Source organism: Camarhynchus parvulus, chromosome 3, assembly GCF_901933205.1.
Source record: "Camarhynchus parvulus chromosome 3, STF_HiC, whole genome shotgun sequence".
Lineage (NCBI taxonomy): Eukaryota > Metazoa > Chordata > Aves > Passeriformes > Thraupidae > Camarhynchus > Camarhynchus parvulus.
Genome location: NC_044573.1, coordinates 22,908,855 through 22,930,567, shown reverse-complemented (window position 1 = coordinate 22,930,567; position 21,713 = coordinate 22,908,855). Strand labels below are relative to the sequence as shown.

At 46.4% G+C, this 21,713-nt stretch overlaps 3 protein-coding genes across 5 annotated transcripts in view; 2 read left to right on the top strand and 1 right to left on the bottom strand.

The window, feature by feature from the left end:
• BICRAL (BRD4 interacting chromatin remodeling complex associated protein like) overlaps positions 1–1,701 on the bottom strand; it is a 45,230-nt gene extending 43,529 nt beyond the window's left edge. Inside the window, exon 1 of one of the 3 annotated variants that reach the window (XM_030944906.1) lies at positions 1,656–1,701. The gene's annotated coding sequence lies outside the window, so the exon portion shown is untranslated. Of the gene's footprint in view, positions 1–1,143; positions 1,323–1,655 lie in introns of those variants that run through there. The other 2 variants (XM_030944902.1, XM_030944907.1) reach the window with 2 other exon arrangements.
• A 116-nt stretch (positions 1,702–1,817) lies between these two features.
• TBCC (tubulin folding cofactor C) lies at positions 1,818–4,408 on the top strand. Its single transcript, XM_030945324.1, has one exon. It carries the CDS (start codon positions 1,834–1,836, stop codon positions 2,839–2,841), a length of 1,008 nt encoding a protein of 335 aa, XP_030801184.1. The 5' UTR covers positions 1,818–1,833; the 3' UTR covers positions 2,842–4,408.
• A 5,840-nt stretch (positions 4,409–10,248) lies between these two features.
• On the top strand, positions 10,249–20,116 carry PRPH2 (peripherin 2). Its single transcript, XM_030945899.1, has 3 exons — positions 10,249–11,445; positions 14,315–14,561; positions 19,880–20,116. The coding sequence occupies exons 1-3, from the start codon at positions 10,865–10,867 to the stop codon at positions 20,114–20,116; spliced, it is 1,065 nt and encodes a 354-aa protein (XP_030801759.1). The 5' UTR covers positions 10,249–10,864.
• Positions 20,117–21,713: the final 1,597 nt, after the last annotated feature.

The following is a 21,713-nucleotide window of genomic DNA, read 5'->3' as shown; positions in this document are numbered from 1 at the left end:
ATACTACTAAATGTATCATTTAAACACATTGCTAGGAAAAACTATCAAGTGAGACTATTTCAATACCCTTCCTTTTTCATGTCTGAGCACAGTCCCATTCTACAGCATAAGAGGTTTTATTTTTTTTAAGATTCAATCTAATTCTTCAGAACCAAAATTCTGGACACTGCAGTAGTGCAACAGATGTAATGCTGCATTAAGAGCTGTAATGCATCAAACACTCCACCTATCCCACTGTCCATCCAACCTACTCTAAAGCGCTACTGTTACATAAGGATCCCTGGCAATCCCCTCAGTTTATATGCTAACACTGTTAAGGAAAAAAAATATTCTCTATTTTAGTGTGAGTCTCTCGCAAGGATTAAAGGCATTTCACTGCCTTTCCTCTGTCATCCAAACTGGACTGACATTATTGCATATAAGGTTCAGGTACTCTGTACATTCTAACAGCATTATATCATTTCTAACACAGAAATTAAACCACATTCTCAGGAAACAGAAAACAACAGCTACTTTGAAGCTAAAGGTACTTTTAAATGCTAACCTTAAGGGACATAAGGAACAACCTATACTTCCAAACAGGAACATAAGGTAAAAAACTCATGCTATTGCCAAACAGAAGACAGAAAAATCAGATTATCTACTTTGGGTTTACCACCTTTTTGTTTCAATGGACAGTCTTAGGTCCTGTGTCAATTTGTTACAAGTAACTTCAAAATGACAAGGGGAAGGAGATGGTATTTGTAGAAATAGACAGGAGTTAGATTTGTTTCCATGTTACTAGAAGAGTGCTTAGTGTTAACTTTCTTTGCACAAATTAAAATCCAAATAATAGGAAAAAAATCTCGAATACAGCAAAACAATGGTCACTTTTTTACTTTGCAGACAGTGTACTTAATTTCTGGTTCCTGCTGCAAATTTACTTTAATACACATCTCCTAATTATAAAAGCCTTCCTTCCCATGTTTCCATATAGGCCTGTGTGGATTGCTCATACAGCCCTCCCGCAGGGGCACAGTAATCCACTGGCACTGCTCCCACTTTTCCCTCAAGAACCGAACTCTCTTCTGGAACAAAACACTCCAGAAACCAAATAAGCAGCGAGGAAGAAATCGATCCACCTGGCAGCACCTTTGCAGTTACCTGCAAGGCTCAGCAGCCTTTTCCTCGGCCAGTTCACTGGGGAGAGGGAGGCAGCAGGGAAGGTTTATTAGAGCACGGAGCCTCCCGAAGGCGCCGGCCGTGTGAGGCTGCCGGGGGACCCCACCCGGGCACGGGGCCGCGACCGCCCGGCGCCTCCGGAGCACGGGGCAGCACGGGGCGCCTCGGGGCGGCCCCGAGCCCGCCCGGGAGGGCAGGTGGAGCTCTGGGCTGCGGCCCCTCCGCCTCCCGCCCGAGCCCGCACCGAGCCGACCCGGGCCGCCCCTTCCCGAGCCCGCCCGGGCCCGCCGCTCGCGGGAGCCCCCGCGCCCAGGGCCGGCGGCGACGGGCGCGGCCCGGGAGGGGAGGTGTGGGTGTAAGCACAGCAGCGGAGAGAAGCAGACAGCTCCGCGCGGGCACAGCGGGGGAATGGGGCGGGGGCTCATTTATATCCCGGGAGCTAATTTGGGAAGCGGGATAACCCGCCCCGCACGGCACCTGCCGCCAGCACTCACCCCATCCCGCGGAGAGGCGGCGGCCCCTTTAAGACCGCGGGGGACCCCTCCCTCCGGCCCCCCCGCCCTCCCCCGCCGCGCGCCTCCCGGGCCGCCAATCGGCGGCGGCGACGCAGCCAGGGCTGCGGGCAGCCAATCCGCGCGCCGCTTGGTGACCGCAGGGGAGGCGAGCGGCAAGATGGCGGCTCCCTCACAGCCCGAGGTGGCCGCAGGCTCGGCCGCCTCCGCCGTGATGCTGCCGGAGCGGCTGCAGCGGCGGGAAGCGGAGCGGCAGCAAGGCGTAGAGCGGCAGCGGCAGAAGAAGGAGGCGCAGGTAGTGAAGGAGGAGCAGAGTGAGTTCTTCCTGGCCGCCTTTGCCCGGGAGCGGGAGGCCGTGGAGGCGCTGCTGGCGGCGGGGACGCTGGAGGAGGCGGCCGCCCGCCTGCAGGCGCTGCAGAAGCTGCTGACGGGCAGCGTGCGGTTCCTGGCGCCCTACGAGGTGCGGCAGGGGCAGGAGACCGTGGCGCGGCTGCAGGGGGACCTGACGGCGCGGCGGCAGCAGCTGCAGCCCAAGAAGAAATTCGCCTTCCGCGCCCTCAAGAAAGAAGCGGCCCCGGGCAGCGCCCCGCGCCCCGCCGAGCCCGCCCCGCCGGACCCCGCCGCGCCCGACCCCGGCCACGGCCTCGCCGAGGGCGAATCGGGCGGGCCGCCGCTGTGCGGGTTCAGCGGCGCCCAGGACGCGGAGCTGGAGCTCGGCCCCGCGGAGCTGCTGCAGCGGGACGTGCTGCTGTCGGAGCTGCGCGGCTGCCGGGTGCGGCTCCGCGGCAACCCCAACACGCTGCGGGTGCGCGACTGCAGCGGCTGCACCGTGCTCTGCGGGCCCGTGTCCACCTCCGTGCTGGTGGACGGCTGCAGCGACTGCCTGCTGGCGCTGGCCTGCCAGCAGCTCCGCACCCACCGCACCCGCGACTGCCGGGTCTACGTGCAGGTGACCAGCCGCGCCGTGATCGAGGCCTGCTCGGAGGTCTCCTTCGCCCCCTACTCCTGGAGCTACCCCGGTATCGAGCGAGATTTCGAGTCGTCTGGGCTGGACAGAAACAGTAACAACTGGAACCTGGTGGATGACTTTGACTGGCTGGCCACTGACAGGCCTTCGCCCAACTGGAGCCTGATCCCCGAGCAGGAGAGAATCACTTGCTGGGACTGACTGAGGAGGCACATCTGCCGTGCAAGAGATCCTCGTGTAAACGCACTGATCCACAAACTGTGGGACTTAATCCCCGATATGCCATTAAATTATTCCATTCTGTATTCAAATTTCGAATTACAATATATGGCTGGGTTTCTTAGTTGAAGCATACCAGTCAAATAGAGTTTACTGTTCTTGCACAAGTTGCTGCTGTAATCTGTATGTATCACTGTGGGATTTACCAGTTTCTGAAGTACCTCATTGTGAGTTATTAAGGTGGGACAAAGGCCACTGATACACAAACCACAATGAGCCTCTGTTAGAGCTGTTGTGCTGCTTTCACTCACCTAGGCAGACTCTGAAGTAGCTGCAAGTAGTGCAAACTGTACTGGAATGAAAAGACCAAATACCACATTTCCCATGTTTGTGTGGCTCTCATGTTCTGATGGCAGCACAGTGTCTCTTGGGGGAGTGCAGAGCAGTGCTGCTGTGAGGTAATGGGGTGAAAAAAGGTTCATTTAAAGGGAGAGTTTGTAACTGCGCGGTGTAGCAGACTGAGATGCATCATAGGCTGTTGTACAATGATGAGCCAGTTTCTGTTGATTCAGATTAAATCTCTAAGTTGGCTTTAGGCTTTTATTTCAAGTGAGAGAAGTCTAAACGAAAAAGGTGTTCCAATAAACATCCAATGCTCTCCTAATATACTGATTACTCGAAATTCAGAAACCTATGGAGTCTGTATAAATACTGAAGCTTCAGAATCTGTAAATGCCGTGTGAAAGGATGCTGCTTCTGTAAGCAGCTCAGAGGCATCCAGCAAGTGCTGATGAACATCACAGAAGCTGGGTTAACTGTTCCTCTGCAAGCTGAAGCTTCAGGGCAGAGATGTTCTGGGATGTCCCACTAGTTTTCCAGACAACAGGCTTTGTGTGCTGTGATCCTAATTTGCAGCATTCTGCTGCTGCATACGTGCAGTGTTGGCAGAGACAGTCAGCAAAACAGAAAGATGAGGTGCTATATTCCAATTCCAGATTTGCGTGTTACCTTGGATAAAGTGCAGAATAATTTAAGTCTCTTCACTCCTGCTAAATAATAATAAAAAAGTAGCAGCACTGTGGAATGCAATGTTTTTACAGTGCCCTGTTAGTGGTGCTGAAGTGACAACTGTCCATATATAAAGTATACATTGCAGTTTTAGGTTTCTAAAACCCTTCCATAACTTGTGACATTTTTCAATAAATAATTGTTTATCTTGCCTTAGCATAAAGCTTTATTGTAAAACTTAAAATTCTTTATGCTGTGCAGCCATCATCTGTGTGCCTCTAACAGACACTAAATCCTAGCTAAACCATCAAAAACTGCATTACTCACCAGAGAAGTACCTGAAACTTCACTTAGGTGCTTGTCTGGTCTTGAGCAGAAAATGTTTTTATATAAGTTGTTTTCAGCATATTTAATTTAAAGGGGGAGAGCAAAAGGGATTTTTTTTAATATTCCTGACAATTTTCAGTTTTGTTTACTTCCATTAATGTGTATTTTTTGACTGAATTGGATTTTGCATTTCAAATATACTCGTTTTGAATTATTTTAGTTGTTCCTTTACTAGTGAGTCTTGTTTGCACTGACAGCATCATAAAATGATTTAAAGAATACACCCTCAGTCGTACTTCAGTGTAATCATTTATATCCTTTGTTAGAGGGATGTGATCAGTTGTGGCTGTCAAGTTATTTTAACACATCCATCTTGGTACAGAACCTGATTTTGTAGTTAATTGTTCTCTAGATCAATCCTGTTAGCATCCTCTAGCCTTGAGATTGCAAAATGTTGAGCCTGTAAGAACTACAGTAATGCCTTTGTTCTGCTTGCCCCAAGCTCTAAACATTTACACCTCCTTCCTGTGGCAATGGATTCCCACAGATCCAGACAGAAAAGAGACCCCAGGCAGTTACAGGGGTGCACTGAGGCTTCCCAGCCTTCCTCACATGGAAGTGTCATGTCTTGTTCCAGCTCCTGGCCCATGGCATACAATACTGCCTGAATAAACAGAGCAGGAGTCAAAACACGGAAGTTTGAACTTCAGTTTCTCTCTGAAATTACTTCCTTGGGGATGTTTTTCACAAACCAGTTATTGACATCCCAGCTCCTACTGTTCTTTTTCCTCCAAATACTTGACTTTGGTCAAACCACAGTTAGCAGGCAATACTTTTCAGGAACTTGGTGCCAGACAATTACCCTAAAGATTTAGGATTACCTTTGTAACACAAAACACATAACTGGCTTTTGGTCTCAGGCATGGTGTGAAACAAGGAAATTCAATCTGAGAACAGTAAGTCCAGAAAAATTTGGTCAGGCAAATACCTAAATGTGATTTATAGTTCTAAACATACAATCTCGGATATATATATATATACACACACACACAGAGTAGCACGTTTCCATACACTTTTTTTGAATTGTACTTTCCTGATGTAGAATCGTAACAAATTCAAGACTGTTTTGAAACAACAGTCTGTTAATGCTGTATGGGAATTTAAGCAGTAGTAAAGGTTTACTAGCATGCTCATGGGCTATTCAGTATAGAAATTGCAACTTTTTTGGGTCTCTAAGGAAGAGAAGGCAAACCCCTAAGAATTTCTAATCAGCTAGCAATCACCCTGCATAATGTACAACTGAAGTGAACAAAGTCTCTTCAAGAACTCTAGCTCTGGTTTGCATCACAGTGCCACCAGTTCCACCAGGAGCTTCTTTAAAAATCATGTACTTTAAAGAAATTAATGATGCTAGACATCACAAGGGGCTGAAAAACAAATGCCTGCTGGAGGCATGGGATAACAGGACATCAGCACCACAAACCCTGTGCAAATTTGCCCTGAAGAGAAGCTACAGGCAGAAAGTTTATCAAAATAGTGGGGGGCACTGAGCTGCAGAACCATTTTCCACAGGGAGTCAGGAAAGCAGTCCTGTGTCAAACATTTTTGAAAGACAGCCTAGTTGCACAGGCCTCCTCCAGCTACGTGGCCTCACCAAAATCTTTAAGGCCAGTGAAAGTTCCTTAGCCCACCACAGGGCTATTACTCAGCGTTGTAAAGCTCCTGTGTGTGTCTGTGGAGGGAATAAAACAGTTCTATGCAAAGACACACAATGCTGAACCCATGGGAGAAAACTGAGGCTGTTTTCCAGGCCACACAGAGCTTTGAGTGTTGCCATTTGTTGGGGCACTGAGGAGTGGCATAGACCAAAACTTGCACCCAGAGAAGCAGCCAGGAGCTTTGCTGCTGCTTCCATGGGGCCATCCCCTCACCCCGAGGTCTGTCCTGAGAGGGATCAACCCACCCTGGGTTCCCTTTGGAGTCCAGGCTTTTCCCTCTGTCTGCCCCTGCTTCTCTGAGTATCAGAACAGAAATGGAGTTACTTCCATTTTCTCTTTAGCCAGCTCTCTTTCATTTAAATGGATTCTGATGTGGGCTGTAGTAGAATTGTTTCATAAAAAAAATGATAAGAAATACATGCATAAGACAATTTCTTACACACTTTTATGCATTACATTTTTGAAGGCTTGGATTTGATTTTTTTTTTTGAAGTTCCTTTATTAAGCAATAGCTGCAATAGTAGACAAGGTTCAGATCTCAGTGATTTTACCTGGAATTGCTTCAGGTTTTACTAAACAGCCAATTTCATCACATACAAGGAAAGACAGGAATAGCAAGAAGAAAAATCTATGCAACTTGGGGAAATTTCGGCATTTCCATTCACATCATGATCTGATTTATCTGACTGACTGGGGGATCCACATGTTGTTCTGAGATGTTTTCCAGCAGTAATGACTATAATGAGCTTTTTGTAAGCTTCTTTTAATTCCCAGCATATTTCTTTCCTGTTTCTGCAAATACAAATTTTTATTTCTAACTCTTATTTTTTCAGCAGTGAATGCTACACCCCAAGCATCACAATAATACAAACAAATACTAATAATGACCATCTTGGAGGTCAAAAAAAAGCTGTGTTCTCTGAATATGTTACACACCACCATATGAATGATGGCTGAAATTCTGGGAATTACCCAGAGCAAAACCACACCAAAACCCCCACAGTGTGCCCCAGCAAAGCGCAGGAGTCACAGAGTACAGCAGGTCAAATCACTCTTCCCAGGATTTACAACTATCCCAGCAGTGAATGTAGAACTTGTCTCCATTTCCAGCCTCAGAACCTGCAGTCACCTCATATGCCACAAAAATAGTAGCCTACCAAGTTACCTGTGTAAGGAGGTAAAAAAAAAGTCATAAATCAGACTTTTCTTCCCCTGATAATCGTACAGTGAGGTACAGCATTTTTATCACATTGTTCCTCGAGAGTGTCCCTGTTCACACCACCGAGTTACAATTGAAAGCAAAACCATAGGTGAGGGTACATGAGCAAACCTCTCTACACAATAGCTTCCCATCAAAGGTAAAGCTAGACATCATTATTCCTGCAGTGAAATATAGCCACTCCTAGGGAAAGGGAAAAAAAAGCCTCAGAAAGGCACACATTTCATATCACAGAGGAGTGTGACAGAAAGACTGGGCCAGGAAATTATTCTTTTTACCAAGGGCACTTCCAAAGTTTGGGCATGTTTGTATTTTATATGTTACACCCCTGAAGATGGAAAGATTAAGATTGGTCCAGGGCTGAGCACCAGACTGTTTAACAAACACCAGATTAAATTGTTTATGTTCCTCTCTCTTAACTGATAAATTTGTACTTTATATGTAGGTTAGCAGGCATAGCTTTTTGGAAAGGTATCAATATTGTATTGTTATACATACACATTATAATTTTAAACTAGATTTTGAATTTTAACAGATTCATGGTGAGATCAATAATAATTTGAATATTTCATTCTACCATTTTTTCTCCAATATTGGCATATGAATTATAGAGTTGAATTTAATAGACAACCTCTGAGGAGACCATTAACTCCAACATTCTTGCAGCAATTAGCTTTTATCTGCTATGGATCAATTTCAGCATTTTCTATTTGAAGAAGTAGTAAGTGCCAAGCTAAAGACGAATAGCAGCCAAGAAAAAGCTTTTTAAGAAAAACAGATGCCAGGCAAAAAAAGCTTTCTTTTTTAAACTATCCCCACCCCAAAATGCTTCTCGATGATCCCCCATCACCTTCCTCTCCTCCAGGCTGCTCTGCCAGAGACAGCCCTTGGCTGCCGGGTTTGTGCCAATGCTTGCGCAGGGTTTGTCTCCTCCAGGCCTGGGACAATGGGGAAATATTCATTCCCACTTAAAAAGTGTTACCCAATCCCCTTTAAAACCCTCAAGCAGGGCAAGTCAAGTTGATGGGTGGGGTACTTTTTGCTCCTTGAAGTCTCCAGCTGGTATCGAGCTATTGAAAGCTACTTAAATAAACAGCGCTTTTCCTAATCCGGGTTGTTCTGGGGGTGCTGATTGCTGTCCCTGATGACTTTAGAGGGACCACCCGAAGCCTCAAAGGTCTAATTAGTAGGTGAGTGTCCCTTCCTGAACACCAGGCCCGGGATTTTTACTGACCATCTCCCAGCAGGGATTTATTATTGACTTCTCCTGTTTCCTTTGTTTATAGGCAGAAGAGTAAATCTGGAGGGATCTGTGAGCCCTGAAGCATGTCCTGCATGTTCTACTTCACTACTTTGATTCCTGAATTACAGGAAACACCATAGTGTATACACTTATGTGATTTTGCTGCATCAGATTTATCATGGGTATCTAAATGTTAAATTATTAAGCTGACAGGTATTCCGATTCACCTGTGCTCCTGAATACAAAATTACTCATATCCAGAGCAGCACCAGGCTTACATCTGCTGTGGGCAGGAAGTATTTCACTGTATATCCTCATGACCTGCAGACCTGGTGCAGAATTCTTTTCCACTTTAATTACAGTTTCACTGTCATCACTGACAAGAAAGGAAATGGTTTCAAGTTCCTTTATCTAGAATTAACTCCAGGGTGTCAGATAAATACATTCTCCAAACTCAAGTCTCTTAGCTGAGCCCCAAAAGAGTCAGTGAAACACGACATGTGCTACAATGGTTGTGGGATATTTTGCCAGGAGAGATGCTGTTTCAGAGCCATTACTTATTGCACAATAACATGAATAGGCTCTCTCAAGAAACAGCACTTCTCATCCTCTCCACGGCAAGAGGAGAGGATAGTCCCTGATGGATAATCACCTTCCCTCCCATCTTACACACTCACTCTTTACCAGCAAGGGCAGCAGCAATGCAAACCACCAGGCTTGCTTTAGAAAAATCCCAGTTACCAGCTGCTCTCCAGCTCAGTGCAATAGCACCAGGGTGGGCTGGGAAAGGTCCACCACAAAAATCCTCTCTTAGGACAGGAAGAAGTCGTGAGTTGCCAGCCTTCGTCCTTCCTGAAGGAACCTTCAGCATTCCAGGATCTCAAATGGTAGCTGAGAAGCATCCACGGTACCACAGAGCTGCAGACCATTATTTTTCAGTGCTTGGGCTTTTTAATTATTTGTGTTATTATTTTCCACACTTGCCTTCATCCTGGCACGTTCCTTCCCCTCTGTCCCCGGGGGCTGGTGGCCATGCTGTTGGCAGCCACTAGAGGATGTCCCCAGGGACTTGGGTGGTGGCAGCAGCAGGTCTGGTTGACAGGCAGGAGAGAATCCTCCCAGTCCCTCTTCTGGGGCTGCTCCTTTCTCCCCTGCAGCATTAGCACCCGTGCCCTCACACGCCTGCAGGGATATTTTCCATTGCTGGGGGTAGCCTGAGGTTACTTTTGCGTTGTGGTGGCAGGGCTGAGGCAGCGCAGGAATTTCCCAGCGGCTCCAAAGCCCTGTGTGGCGAGTGGGAGATGATGTTTCAAAGCAAGCAGCGCTCCTCGAGCAGTGGAGCGGGTGGAAGGCGGCACCGCTGCTTGCCCGGCACCGCCGAGCGCCGCACGGAGGAGGCGGCAGCCGCAGGAGGAGTCGGACCCTCCTGTCTGCCCGCCCCAGCCTGACAGCACAGCCGGCTGCCGGTCCTTCTGCAGAGCCAGAGGATCCCCGGGATGCCTCCCCTGCACTCAGATACAACATCCCCAGGGTCCCTCTCCAGCCGCTGAGTTGAATTCCTCCCCGATGTAAGCTCCCGGGTGCGTCTCCTTGGGCAGCCCTGCTTCCCTCCCCGGCCCGGCGATTATCCAGTAAGCTGCTCATGCCAGCTCACTTTTTATGAAAGCACCTCCAGATTTCAGCCCAGGGTTTATTTGTTGAGTTTGTCTGCACTTTTCCTTTCTCCTGCTCTCCCGCCAAGACCCAGAGATGGTACAAGCCCTGGAAGTAAATAGAAAATGGCAAGCTCCGTTTTTAGGTCACCGTAAACTACGTGCTTATCTGCTTTCAGAATACATAAGCCACAGGATGTCATCTCAAGTCAGCACAGAAGGATGAGGACTCAAATGTAGGTCTGGCTGTAGATATGAATATATTGGGATCACAGTGGGGAAGTGTATGTTTGTATACAAGCAGCCTTTTTCAATCCAGAGCCTTCTTCCTTTTTCCTCACAGGTTCCATATTCTTCTGGCAACAAAGATCTTTTTATATCTCTGGGGTTTCATATTCCACCCAGCAGCCTATCATAGGAGAGCACAAATCTACTAAATAGTAAAATGAGGGATTACTTCCACTCATCTGTTGACAGACATTTCTCCAAATTGGATCAAATGATTAAAGGTATTAGAATGACGTCTTGCAGATCCAGATCAAATCATTTGAAACCTTGAGAGTGTTTCTCCTTTGCTTGGAAGAAACCACCAGAAATAGTTGTAGGTGCTAATTGCCCATTATTCTCACTAATGTGAAATTGTTAATTTGGACCCTTGAATATTTTACTCACTTGAATCCTAACCAGGGGTCTTCAAGATGGAAGGACTGTGCAGAGCCTTGCTTCCCAACGCACCCTTCGGGATCTCTTCCGATGCCTGAATGGTTCTTCCTCGAGTTGCTTACACTGAGAAGAGGGGTCCAGGCTGTGAAGTCTTCCAACATCTCCCACTACAAAGATGGCACTGCTGAAAGTCAAATTCAATCAGAAGAAACGGGTAAAACTAGCGCAGGGACTATGGCTCATGAACTGGTTTTCGGTGTTTGCTGGAATCCTTGTTTTTAGCATGGGATTGTTCCTCAAAATTGAGCTCCGGAAGCGAAGCGAAGTGATGGACAATTCTGAAAGCCACTTTGTGCCCAATTCTTTGATATTGATGGGTATATTATCCTGCGCCTTCAATGGTTTTGCTGGAAAAATTTGTTATGATTCTCTGGATCCCGCTAAATTTGCCAAGTGGAAGCCTTTGCTGAAACCTTACCTGGCTCTGTGCTGCGTCTTTAACATGCTCCTTTTCTTCGTGGCTCTGATTTGCTTTCTCATGCGGGGCTCCCTGGAGAGCACCCTGGCCCAGGGGCTGAAGAACGGCATGAAGTTCTACCGGGACACGGACACCCCCGGAAGGTGCTTCATGAAGAAGACCATCGACATGCTCCAGATTGAGTTCAAGTGCTGTGGCAACAACGGCTACAAAGATTGGTTCGAAATCCAGTGGATCAGCAACAGATATCTGGACTTCAGCTCCAAAGAAGTGAAAGAGTAAGTGACTCGGTGGGGTTTGTATCACGTAGTATCGATGTTTGGTCAGTGCTGGCCTCAAGCGCCAACAGGAGCTGACTGGAAGGGGGTCTGTGTAAAATGGGATCTTGTGTAGTAAATTGTCCCAAATGACCAGCTGGATTGCTTCCTCCCTTGACAAATTCCTCCAAAGTCATCCAGAACATAAAATAAAAAGCACCAAACTACAGTTCCCGCTCTTACTCAGTGTGATATAGACAGGCTAAATAGTTTTTGCTGTCTTTTACTGCTTTATAAACCCATTACCTTGAGCCACGCTCCCAAAATCAACAGGAAAGTATCAGAACTTTGCTAATCCTTAAGCAGATGTCAATGTGATTGATAAATTTCCTAAAAAAAGAATTCCCTGGAGATATACTGTTGATACCACTTTTAAAACTCCACTCAGATATTGGCAGCTAATCATGGATGGAAATAAATAGAGGGAAAAACACTTTGCCAATAACTCATGTCTTTTAGATCCTTAAGATTTAGAATTTTATTTTTATATTCACTGAATGGACTGCTTCAGTGCTGTGATAATACTGAGCATCAATTGATGTTCCTAGCTTTTCACAGTGGTCATTGTAGCCATATGTATTTTCAGGTCTGTCCTGTGCCTAATTTTTTAAAAACTCACATGAAAGCAGCACTAGTTTATGTACAAACCAGATCAGGTTGTTGACCAGAAACACCTTAATGGCTTTGATGTCAGTGCCCAAAGAGGCAGTAATCCTAAAATCAGGTTAGGTGCAGTAAGCTCAAGCAGAAAATAAGCATGAGAACAAAATGAACTTTTGAAATTAAAAAAGTAGCATTAGGCATAAATACCCACAACCTTTTAAAAAATTAAGCACCAGGGAAAGAAATGGTTATTCTGGGTTCTTTGGGAACATCATTCATTAACATTTATGTCTGTGGTTGCATAATGGGTCCTGTAAACTGGAAGCAATCTGCCTTTTAAATATACTGCCTGTATTAAAAATGTCTGAAGTAATTTTGAAAAAAATCTTTGTGTATCTCTTGGGATCCCTGCCTGACTGTGTAAATGATATTTATCTTGTGTGTCTCTCTGTGTGTTCCTTTGACTTGTTGGGTGGTCTGGTTGTTTTTGCAGTTCTGAATGAGGACTTTCTTTCGTGAAAACTGTTACAGATTTAACCCATTGCACTGCAGGGTGTTATAACAAATACATTCACTATTGAATAAGGGGATGTTCCCATTGCAAAGGTATGCCCATGGGTATAAATAACTACTTGAAAAAACCTCGCCAGCATTATATGGAGATTTGAGAGCTGTAGCTTAATCCAGCAGCAGTAGAAGGGCAAGGCACAGAGGGAAAACAGGGTTATACTGTCCTTAATAACTCATGCCTTGTTTGGGACTGAGACTCAAGGTAATTTCTTTGTACTACTGAGGCAGGAACTAGGGCATTAAAAATCTACAACTGGGTTTTAGTGAGTTCAAGGTTTGTACTATGTGGTGGTGCACAATCTCTGCTCCCATTTCTGGGATAGTGTGGGATAGTCTGGCCCCTTTGAAGCCAATAGTAAATTTCTCCTTAGTTCCTAGGAAGGTGGGAGTCTGTCCCCCACAGTGGGATTTTTCTATTATTTGTAGAGCAAGGGCCTGATCCAATATCCAATCTCCCTGAAACTCGTGGAGCATTTACACATGAATGGGAATTAGACCAAATCCAGAGAACACTTTACATTTAGAGAGAAAACCTCAGCTGCATTTGCCCTTTAGATATATTTAGGTCATGATTGCAAAGTGGAATTTCCCTTCACCAGGTTGTTGGAATCACTTCTCTCTCTATGACACAATTTTAAAATATCCATATAGAAAGCTACAATGGACACTCAGATTTTTTTCACCTCTCTACACCACTGGGACTCTCCATTCTGTGATTTTCTAAGCAAAATGGCCTGTTTTAAAACTGCAGTCCTTTTATTATAGTCTTTCTGCAGAGTCAGTGGAACTATTTGCCTTCCAAGTTATCTTGCATCTAAACATCTCCTAAGACATCAGGCTAAATGACTGTTAACAGAGAACAACCACAGTGTCAGATGAACAATAGTTGGGGAGCTCCTGCAAGGACTTTGGAAATTTTGCAACATCCTGTTGCTGAAGCACATTTCATGTTTTCAATACTGGCTACCTTCCCAAGGCAAGAATAAATGCACAACCCCTCCCTGGAGATATTATCATCAAAAAGAAGCTATTAGGTTTGCTGGATCAATAGATATAGTGGGTTCCAAGGCTGTTCTGGGTTCTTTTCCAAGCTCAGGTCAGCTCCAGCACCACTCTTCCATCCTAACTATGCTGTGCTCACTCTTTTCTGACTGACCCTTTTGAATTCCCTCCACCATTGGCTTTTATTAAAAATTAATTTCTTTGAAGAAGTGACCCAAGGGCGTGCATTTCCACCAGGAGGAGTTAATTACAGACTCAGTGTAGCCTTGAGATAGAAAAGGAGAGAAAGGACAGAGAGAGAGGACGCCCTGGACAAACACTGCTATGTGAATAAGGGGACAGTGAAAAGGCATGGTGGAAAATCCTCCTTGCCTTTGCTTTCTGTTCTCGTGCAGATTTGCTCCTGGATATCTGTGCGTGTGTGTCTGTGTGTATGTCTGTGTCTGTGTGTGTGTGTCTGTGTGTCTGTGTGTGTGTGTGTCTGTGTGCATGTCTGTGTCTGTGTGTGTGTGTGTCTGTGTGTATGTCTGTGTGTGTGTCTGTGTGCATGTCTGTGTCTGTGTGTATGTGTCTGTGTGTATGTCTGTGTGTGTGTCTGTGTGCATGTCTGTGTCTGTGTGTGTGCATTCACGCTCCGTTCTGCCCTTGCCTGTAGCCGGATCAAAAGCAACGTGGACGGGAGGTACCTGGTGGACGGAGTCCCCTTCAGCTGCTGCAACCCCAGCTCCCCCAGGCCCTGCATCCAGTACCAGGTTACCAACAACTCTGCCCACTACAGCTACGACTACCAAACCGAGGAGCTCAACCTGTGGCGCCGCGGCTGCCGGGAAGCGCTGCTCAGCTACTACAGCAGCATGATGAGCTCCATGGGCGCCGTCATCCTCCTTGTCTGGCTCTTCGAGGTAACCCTTCCCCTCAGACACACTGTAGTCAACTGCTGGCTCTGCAGCAGCAGGGGGGTTTTCTGAGTGAAAATCAAATCTGGTTAAAATAAATTTCCCCATTGTTTGGCTGAGAAAATATCTGATAGCTGAGTAAGGGCTGAAAGGTCCCAGGCTGGAAACAGAGGTGGATGTGGGATCAGACCCCTCTTAGCAGGAGCCAGAGCCTCGAGTATCCCACAGCAAGAAGGGGGAAAAGGGAGTGATTTTCTGTCCAAGGCAAGGTGCTGAGCAGGGAAGAGAGTGCAAGAGCTCTGCTGTCCAGGTGCATTAATTTTACGTGTCACCATTTGTGAGGAACGAGAAATAAAAAAAAGCAGCACATCAGAAAGATGTGACAGTAATTAGTGGGACAGAAAATGCAGTTAAAGGGTTTACACCCTGAACAAAACAAGGCTTTAAGCCACACACAGTGGAATGATTTCAAGGCAGCTTGTGGACCTTCATCAGCTCCACCAAAGCATTTGGTCAGAAAAAGTGGTTTAGGTGGAGCAAGTGGATTAAATTCATTTTATTCTACTTCCCAAAACATGACGCAAACGCAAACAGGTGCCAGCACTGCCTAGACCAGGTGTCTGTGGGCACCATAACCCAAAGTGCAGCTTGGCTGATAAAATACTGTTCATCCAATGCAATGAATCCCCTGCCTCTGGGAGATGGCCAGTTCTCTAGCCAGGGTGTTTAATCAACACTAATGCCCAGGGAGCGTGGGCTGGCAGCGGCACGAGGGCTGGAGCGTGAGGTGCTGGATGTGGAGATCAGGCAGGACCTGCTGGTAAAGGGAAGGGTGCAGCTCCCTGGGGTGCAGCAGATCTTTTCCTGTCCTTGGAATGGCTGCTGCACATGGCATTGCCTATTTTAAATGATTCAGCTGCCTTTTTAAAAATTTAGATACATGCAAATTAAAAAAAGATGAGTTACATTTTGATACAAGCACTGGCCTACAGCCTTCCAGGAATGAAGATGCTTTTTAGAAAATAAACACCTACCTAAATCTGTGAACTGAAAAAAAATCATGAAGTTACTCCATGTTGCGTTGTTTTAAAAATAACTGCTCCAAACTGCAAAGAAATGTATTACCTCTTTGCACTGTTATCCTGCTAAGAAAAGAAAGAGAAGGTCTTTATTTTAGCCCAGATTCAAGTGCAGAGCTCTTGAAGAGAGGGGAATTTCAACTGTGTTCAAAAGTCAAAGAAATTCAAAAACTCAGGGGAAAAATGCACAAAAATACCAATGCCAGCTGCAAAAAATCATGACTGGGAATCTGTAACAAACCTCTGCTAACTTGCAAGAGATTAATGACAGTGATGTGTTAACATTAATAGCAGCGATAAAAATGCAGTATTTTATGCCTAACTCTTCAAAGTACACCTGGGTATTTTTTCAGCCTGTGGCATAATGAGAAATAAGATCTTCTCTTCTTTTCTTTGTCTTTTTCAAAATTGAAGTTGAGACTTTTTTTCAGGCAATCCGAGGACTTTTAGGGCAAAACTTGAAACAACACGATCCGGGGTTACAATAACTTGCCCTCCTGAGTATTTATTACTTGCATGATATTCTACCGTAAAGGGACCAGATTTGGGTTTGAAATTCCCTTTGAAGGGAGGAAGCAAAGCAGGAAACTGACATTAATTTAGTCTCCCTTGAAATATAACAACTTCCTTTAAATTCCAGTCAGGATAGGAAACAATTTTATGCTGAGTAGGAGGGCAGCAGAGGTTCCAGCTCCTGGCCAAGGTAAGTGTGGGTCTGAGCAGGGTGAGCCCAGGGGCAGTGGTTGTGCTGGCTCTGTGCTCCTCATTTCCCCTTTGACTGACTTCTGGGAAGGCACAGGAAAGTGCAAAAGCAAAATCCTGGGCTGCTTTACTCCTGCAGCCACCGTGGACTCAACCCAGGGGCTTCTCCAACAAAGCCCTTCTGGGGGCCGTGGACAACTCTGCCAGCTGGGTTGCTGGAACTGGGGCATGGGAAGGGGGAGAGAACATGGAGAGGAAATACAAATCACAGCTGTTATTCTGAGCTGTAGGAAAAGGCAACATGCCAAACAGGCTCAGGGACCTCAGGGAAGGCCATTTCTGTTTCACCTTTCTATACTAGGCACAAGGAAGGATGAACCTGTATTTTGAAACATCAAAACTTCTGTTTGAAAAGAATGCTAATATCTGGAAGCTGCTTTTCCTAACAAAAGCTGTAGGCTTCCCATGTGTGACAAGCAGTCATGAGGACGACAAAAAAAGATCACACCCTGCTCTGGCTAAGCCGCCTTGGGCTAAACCCTGGCAAGCAGATGGGCTTCGCTGCAGAAGGTCAACAAGAGCAAGCCTGGATGTCTTCTTGACCTGCCTCAGCCAGCAAAGGGGAAATGAGGGGTTCAAGGGTGCCCTGAATAAGGCATTTCAAAAGGAATAGAGAGCTGAGGCTGGTTCCTGAGATGCCTCAGGTCCTCCACTTGTGCAAACATGTGGATCTCAATAGGTCACAGCCGCCACAGCAGCCAAGACCCTGGGATTCACCTCCCATGTGCCACAGACCAGGCCCAGGCTGAGCTCCAGGAGAGCACTGAGACATTCAGAGGAGGCACGCTGCATGTCCTGTGTTGGAGAGCAAACTCTGATGCAGTTACAGTAGGAGTGAACCCTGGAGATCTCCAAAACCAGCCCACAGGCAGAAGGGACCCTCCAGAAGGACACAGTTTGCTCTGTTGGCCCAGCTGGAGAGGCTGAGCGTGCAGAGGGGCAGGGGATCCGCCAGCCCAGCCCCTGCAGCCCTAGCCCTAGAGAAACACTGTGGCCATGTTCTTCCTGGCACTTTAAATCTGCTGTAAAGGGACAAGAGTTTCCATGACAGGGAAATCATCCCTCAGCAAGACAGGCCTCACTCCAGGGCTCTGACCCCTCAGCCTTCTGTGCTGGGTTGTGGTTAAGCTCAAACCTACAACTCACAGACTGGTTAAGGCTGGAGGTTTAGCTGTGGGAAGAAAGATCACATTCCTCAGCCTGCTGGCAATTACTCCTCTAATGCAGCCAAGGTTACCATTTTCCCACTTTGCCACCAGGGCACACATTGTTGGCTCAGGGACAGCTTGGTGGCACCCAGAGCCCCAGGGCCCTTTGCTGCCAAGCTGCTGTCAGCCAGTCACCCCCAGCACATACTGGTGCATGGGGTTATGCCTTCCCTGGTGCAAGACTTCAGCTAAACTGGGGTTCCCAGACTCTCTGCAATCAAATAGGAGAGAGGCTAATTTACCAGACACTTGTCTCAAACTTCCTGGGCTCTCTTCTCATCTGGCAGAGAGGGCAGGCTCAGATCAGTGGAGGTGACAAGTAGACAGAGATTTTGCATTGCTTTTAAGGAATCTCAGCTTCAGGGACTCGAAATCTTGCTTAGAAAGGTTTTTAAGAAAACAAAGTCTTAAACTGAGAGAAAATGTCACAAAATCTCTTCCAAGGACAGGTCAGATGATCAGTGCTGCACAAGCACCTTCCTTTTTAAAAGCATGATAATATTTAGTGACCTACGGCCATCCAGGAAGCCAGTCCATCTACTTTGGCTGTCAAATAGTGGCACTTGGCAAGTCAATCACAAAACAAAGCTCCTGTTGACATGCAACAAGGCAGCACAAGTAGAGAGCAACGTGGAGGCCATTTCCTGCACCCAACCCTGTTAATCTGCACTTGCAACAGCCTTTGATTTCAAAGATATCAGCCCCATGAGTGAGAGCAGCAAAACTGGGACTCAGAGTGGAAGGAAGATGTCAAAGGCTTTAAATCCCAAGACTGACATGATGGGATTTGTCACTTGTTGTGACTTTTATAGAATAGTGCTCTAACTGATTTAAGTCGTCATATTATGGGCTAGATGAGACTATTGCCAGACTCAGAGCCACTAGAAACTTCCTTAGTGACCAAAGTGTGGCTAGTCATACATTCCCGTGTTAAGCAATATGAACATTTGCCTTTGGATATGGAAGCATTGGATGAAATTTGTTTGTTTGACCAATGTTTTTCCCTTTCTGATTTTGAGTGAAGGCAGAGAAATGCAAACATCTGCAAAGGCTGAGAGTAGACAAGTGTAGCTTTAGTCTTCCAAGAGCTTGGAGACACTGATCATATACAAGTAGGATGACCACAGCAGACAGGCTGATGGATGGTCCATGGAAGCACACGCTTGGGCAGTGCCTTGAGCCCAAAAGCCAGATGTGAATTCTGCCACTGGTCTTGCCATGTGGCTGAATCCCAACCCCAAATCTGCCAGCCTCTTCAGCCATCAGGGCTGAGGAGGATCAGAAGTAATCAGTTCCTTGGGAAATTGGATAGTGTGACAGAGGCATTGTACTTCCCTTAGGGAACAAGTCCTGTGAGGTCCTGACAGCAGTAGGTGTTCTCCATCTGAGCTTTACCCAGCACATGAAGGACCAAACCAATCCTACTGCTGCCCCATCCCAACCACCAGCCCCACCATGTCAGCAGGCTGCCTCTTCTGGGAGCTGCTCTTCTGTCCTTCTCTACTTCACTCATCAATCACTTTCTTCACAAGCACCACAGGGGAGAGGTCAGATTGTTCTGAACGGTGTTAGAAGGCAGGAGACTGGCTAAAAACACACTTTCTCTCTGGAGGCAGGTGCAGGGTGTTGCCAGCGTCAGCAGGGTTACACAGTTCAGTAGAAAATGTCTCAGTCAGGACTGCTGGGACTAGATAATATTTAATCAGAAATATAAAGTTTGTTTCAGGTGGAACCAGGGAAGGATCACCCACTGCCTTGGTTTCCTTATTTGCACATACCTATGTTAAAACAAGAGACAAACTAATGGCTCAAATCCTAACTCTGCTCCATTCTGCAGAGACACTAATTCATTAATATCTCCTTGATCAGCTTAATATACTCACCAAACATATTAAGGTCAATGCAAAGCCAAAATATTTAGCTAAAACTGAGTGGGTGGTGGCCAAGGACAGTGCTGCACATCCAAACTGCCTTGTGGACACCCAGTGCACAGCAGCCAGGGATGCATTAAAGCCTCCTGGGAAGGCACCAACACTGATTGGGCTCGTGGAGAGGCCCCTTGGGCACACGGCCCCTGGGAGCAGCAGCCCAGGCTGCCTACAGCACAGGGCACAGGGAGGGTGGGATGGCAGCAGCCCAGGGTGCCCAGAGCAGGCACAGGGCACAGGGTGGGATGGCAGCAGCCCAGGGTGCCCAGAGCAGGCACGGGGCACAGGGTGGGATGGAGTGTCCAGGTCTGGCTGACGCTCTCTGCCTCTCCCGTTGCCCGGCACAGATGTCGGTGATGGTTGGCCTGCGCCTCCTGCACACCTCCCTGGAAAGCATTGCCAATCCTGAAGACCCCGAATGCGAGAGTGAAGGGTGGGTCCTGGAGAACAGCCTGAAGGACACTTTCAAATCAGCGCTGGAGAACTTGAAAAAGCTGGGTAAGTTCAACCAGGTGGAAGCAGGAGCCGAAGGGGCCGAAGGAGAGGAAGGCGGGAAGACGCCAGCCATCACAACAGTCAGCTGAGCTGCTCACTGAGTTGGACTTTTTCTCAGAGAAAAATAACACAAACTGAGAATTGTGAATATATCTACATTTTAAAAGCTATGTATCAACCACCAGAATACACATTTCTACGTACGTTCGCTTTTGTACATGGGAGCATACAACATAGTGCACCTTGGGGTAAAACACTTATCCACAAAGTGAGTACACCATATCCATATCCTTTTGGGAATATGACCCCAACTAGGACTTGTAATATTCACATGTTCCCTTATCAGAGACAGTTAGTTTAAGAAAAAAAAAAAAATTAAAAAAAAGATTGCTGGCATCACACGGCGATCCATTCCATCTTATTTTGAAATTAAAAGTGGAATTTGAAAAGTTAAATTTTTTTTTTTTTTTTTGCTCAAGTTGTTTTATCAGCATACTTTCTGTACTTCAGCTTCTAAGGACAAACAGATTGGGTTTCTGGAGAGTAACACGATAGAATTCAAAGAAAGAAGGATTTCCAGAATTGTATATAACTTAGCATACAGGTATTTTGACAAACCTCTCATATGTGATTTTTGTTAATGTGCTAAGCAATGGTATTTTCTGCTGTATTTTTAAGACATACATAGAACAAGATGCAAACTTATGCTGAGAATTTATGTACTAAGCAAAAATTGTAATTTAATGAAGCAGCCAAGCATCATAAAAACAACATTGAGGTAAGATTGAGGGGGGTTATTTCTCAGGGGTTTTTGCAGGCTGTGTATCATGAATGTATGTGTTGTAGACTTATGCTTCACCTTGTATTTAAATTCTTTGCAGAAGCTTAGAAGATTCATCTTTTAGTGGGTGGAATCCAGGCTATGAGCATGTGCCAGTTATGGTTACTCTGGACATTTTACAGAGTATGTAATCTCATAACTTGCTCCAGAATATTCAAGCCCAACTATTTTTAAGGCAAGAAAAAGACAAACCCAAACCCAGACCCAAATCCAGGCCAGTTAGAACTCATACTTTAAATGTTTTCCAGGAGCCTAGAAAGTGGATGCCACTCATCCACAAGTACATCAAGCCTCAGCCTTTCAGGCCAGGGAAAACTGAGTTTAAATCAATCCCCAATGTGCAAATTTTACTTTATCAATGATGGAGTACTCCTCATTATATCTTTTAAATCAGAGGGAAGGCACATTTTGCACATGCTGCATCTCTCCAAACATAATGTCATAGCTGGAGGATCCTGTTCTCAAGTTGGAATAAACCATGGAAAGAGTTTGCTGTGGCATGCAGCCTCTAACAAGGGAACAGAGCATCATCTTGAGTTTATTTTGCCAGATAATTTCAGGTAAAGGGAAGGAAACCTGAGAGAACAAGCCCCAGCCCCCTGCACCAAGGATTGCAGACACCTCAGTCCCTCCCTGCAAGCCATGCACCAGGCTTACTTTTACCCTGGCTGTGCAAACTCTCTACTTCTCAGGGTATACCAGGGAGAGGTTTCTGGTGGGTCCCTTCTCCCTGGCTGGTGGCCAGCCCTCAAAGGGAGCAGCGTCTGCAGCTGTGTCACCACTGCACAGCCCCCTGGCTTTCATTCTTAATCACTTGTGCACTTGCCCCAGCAGCACTCAGCTCC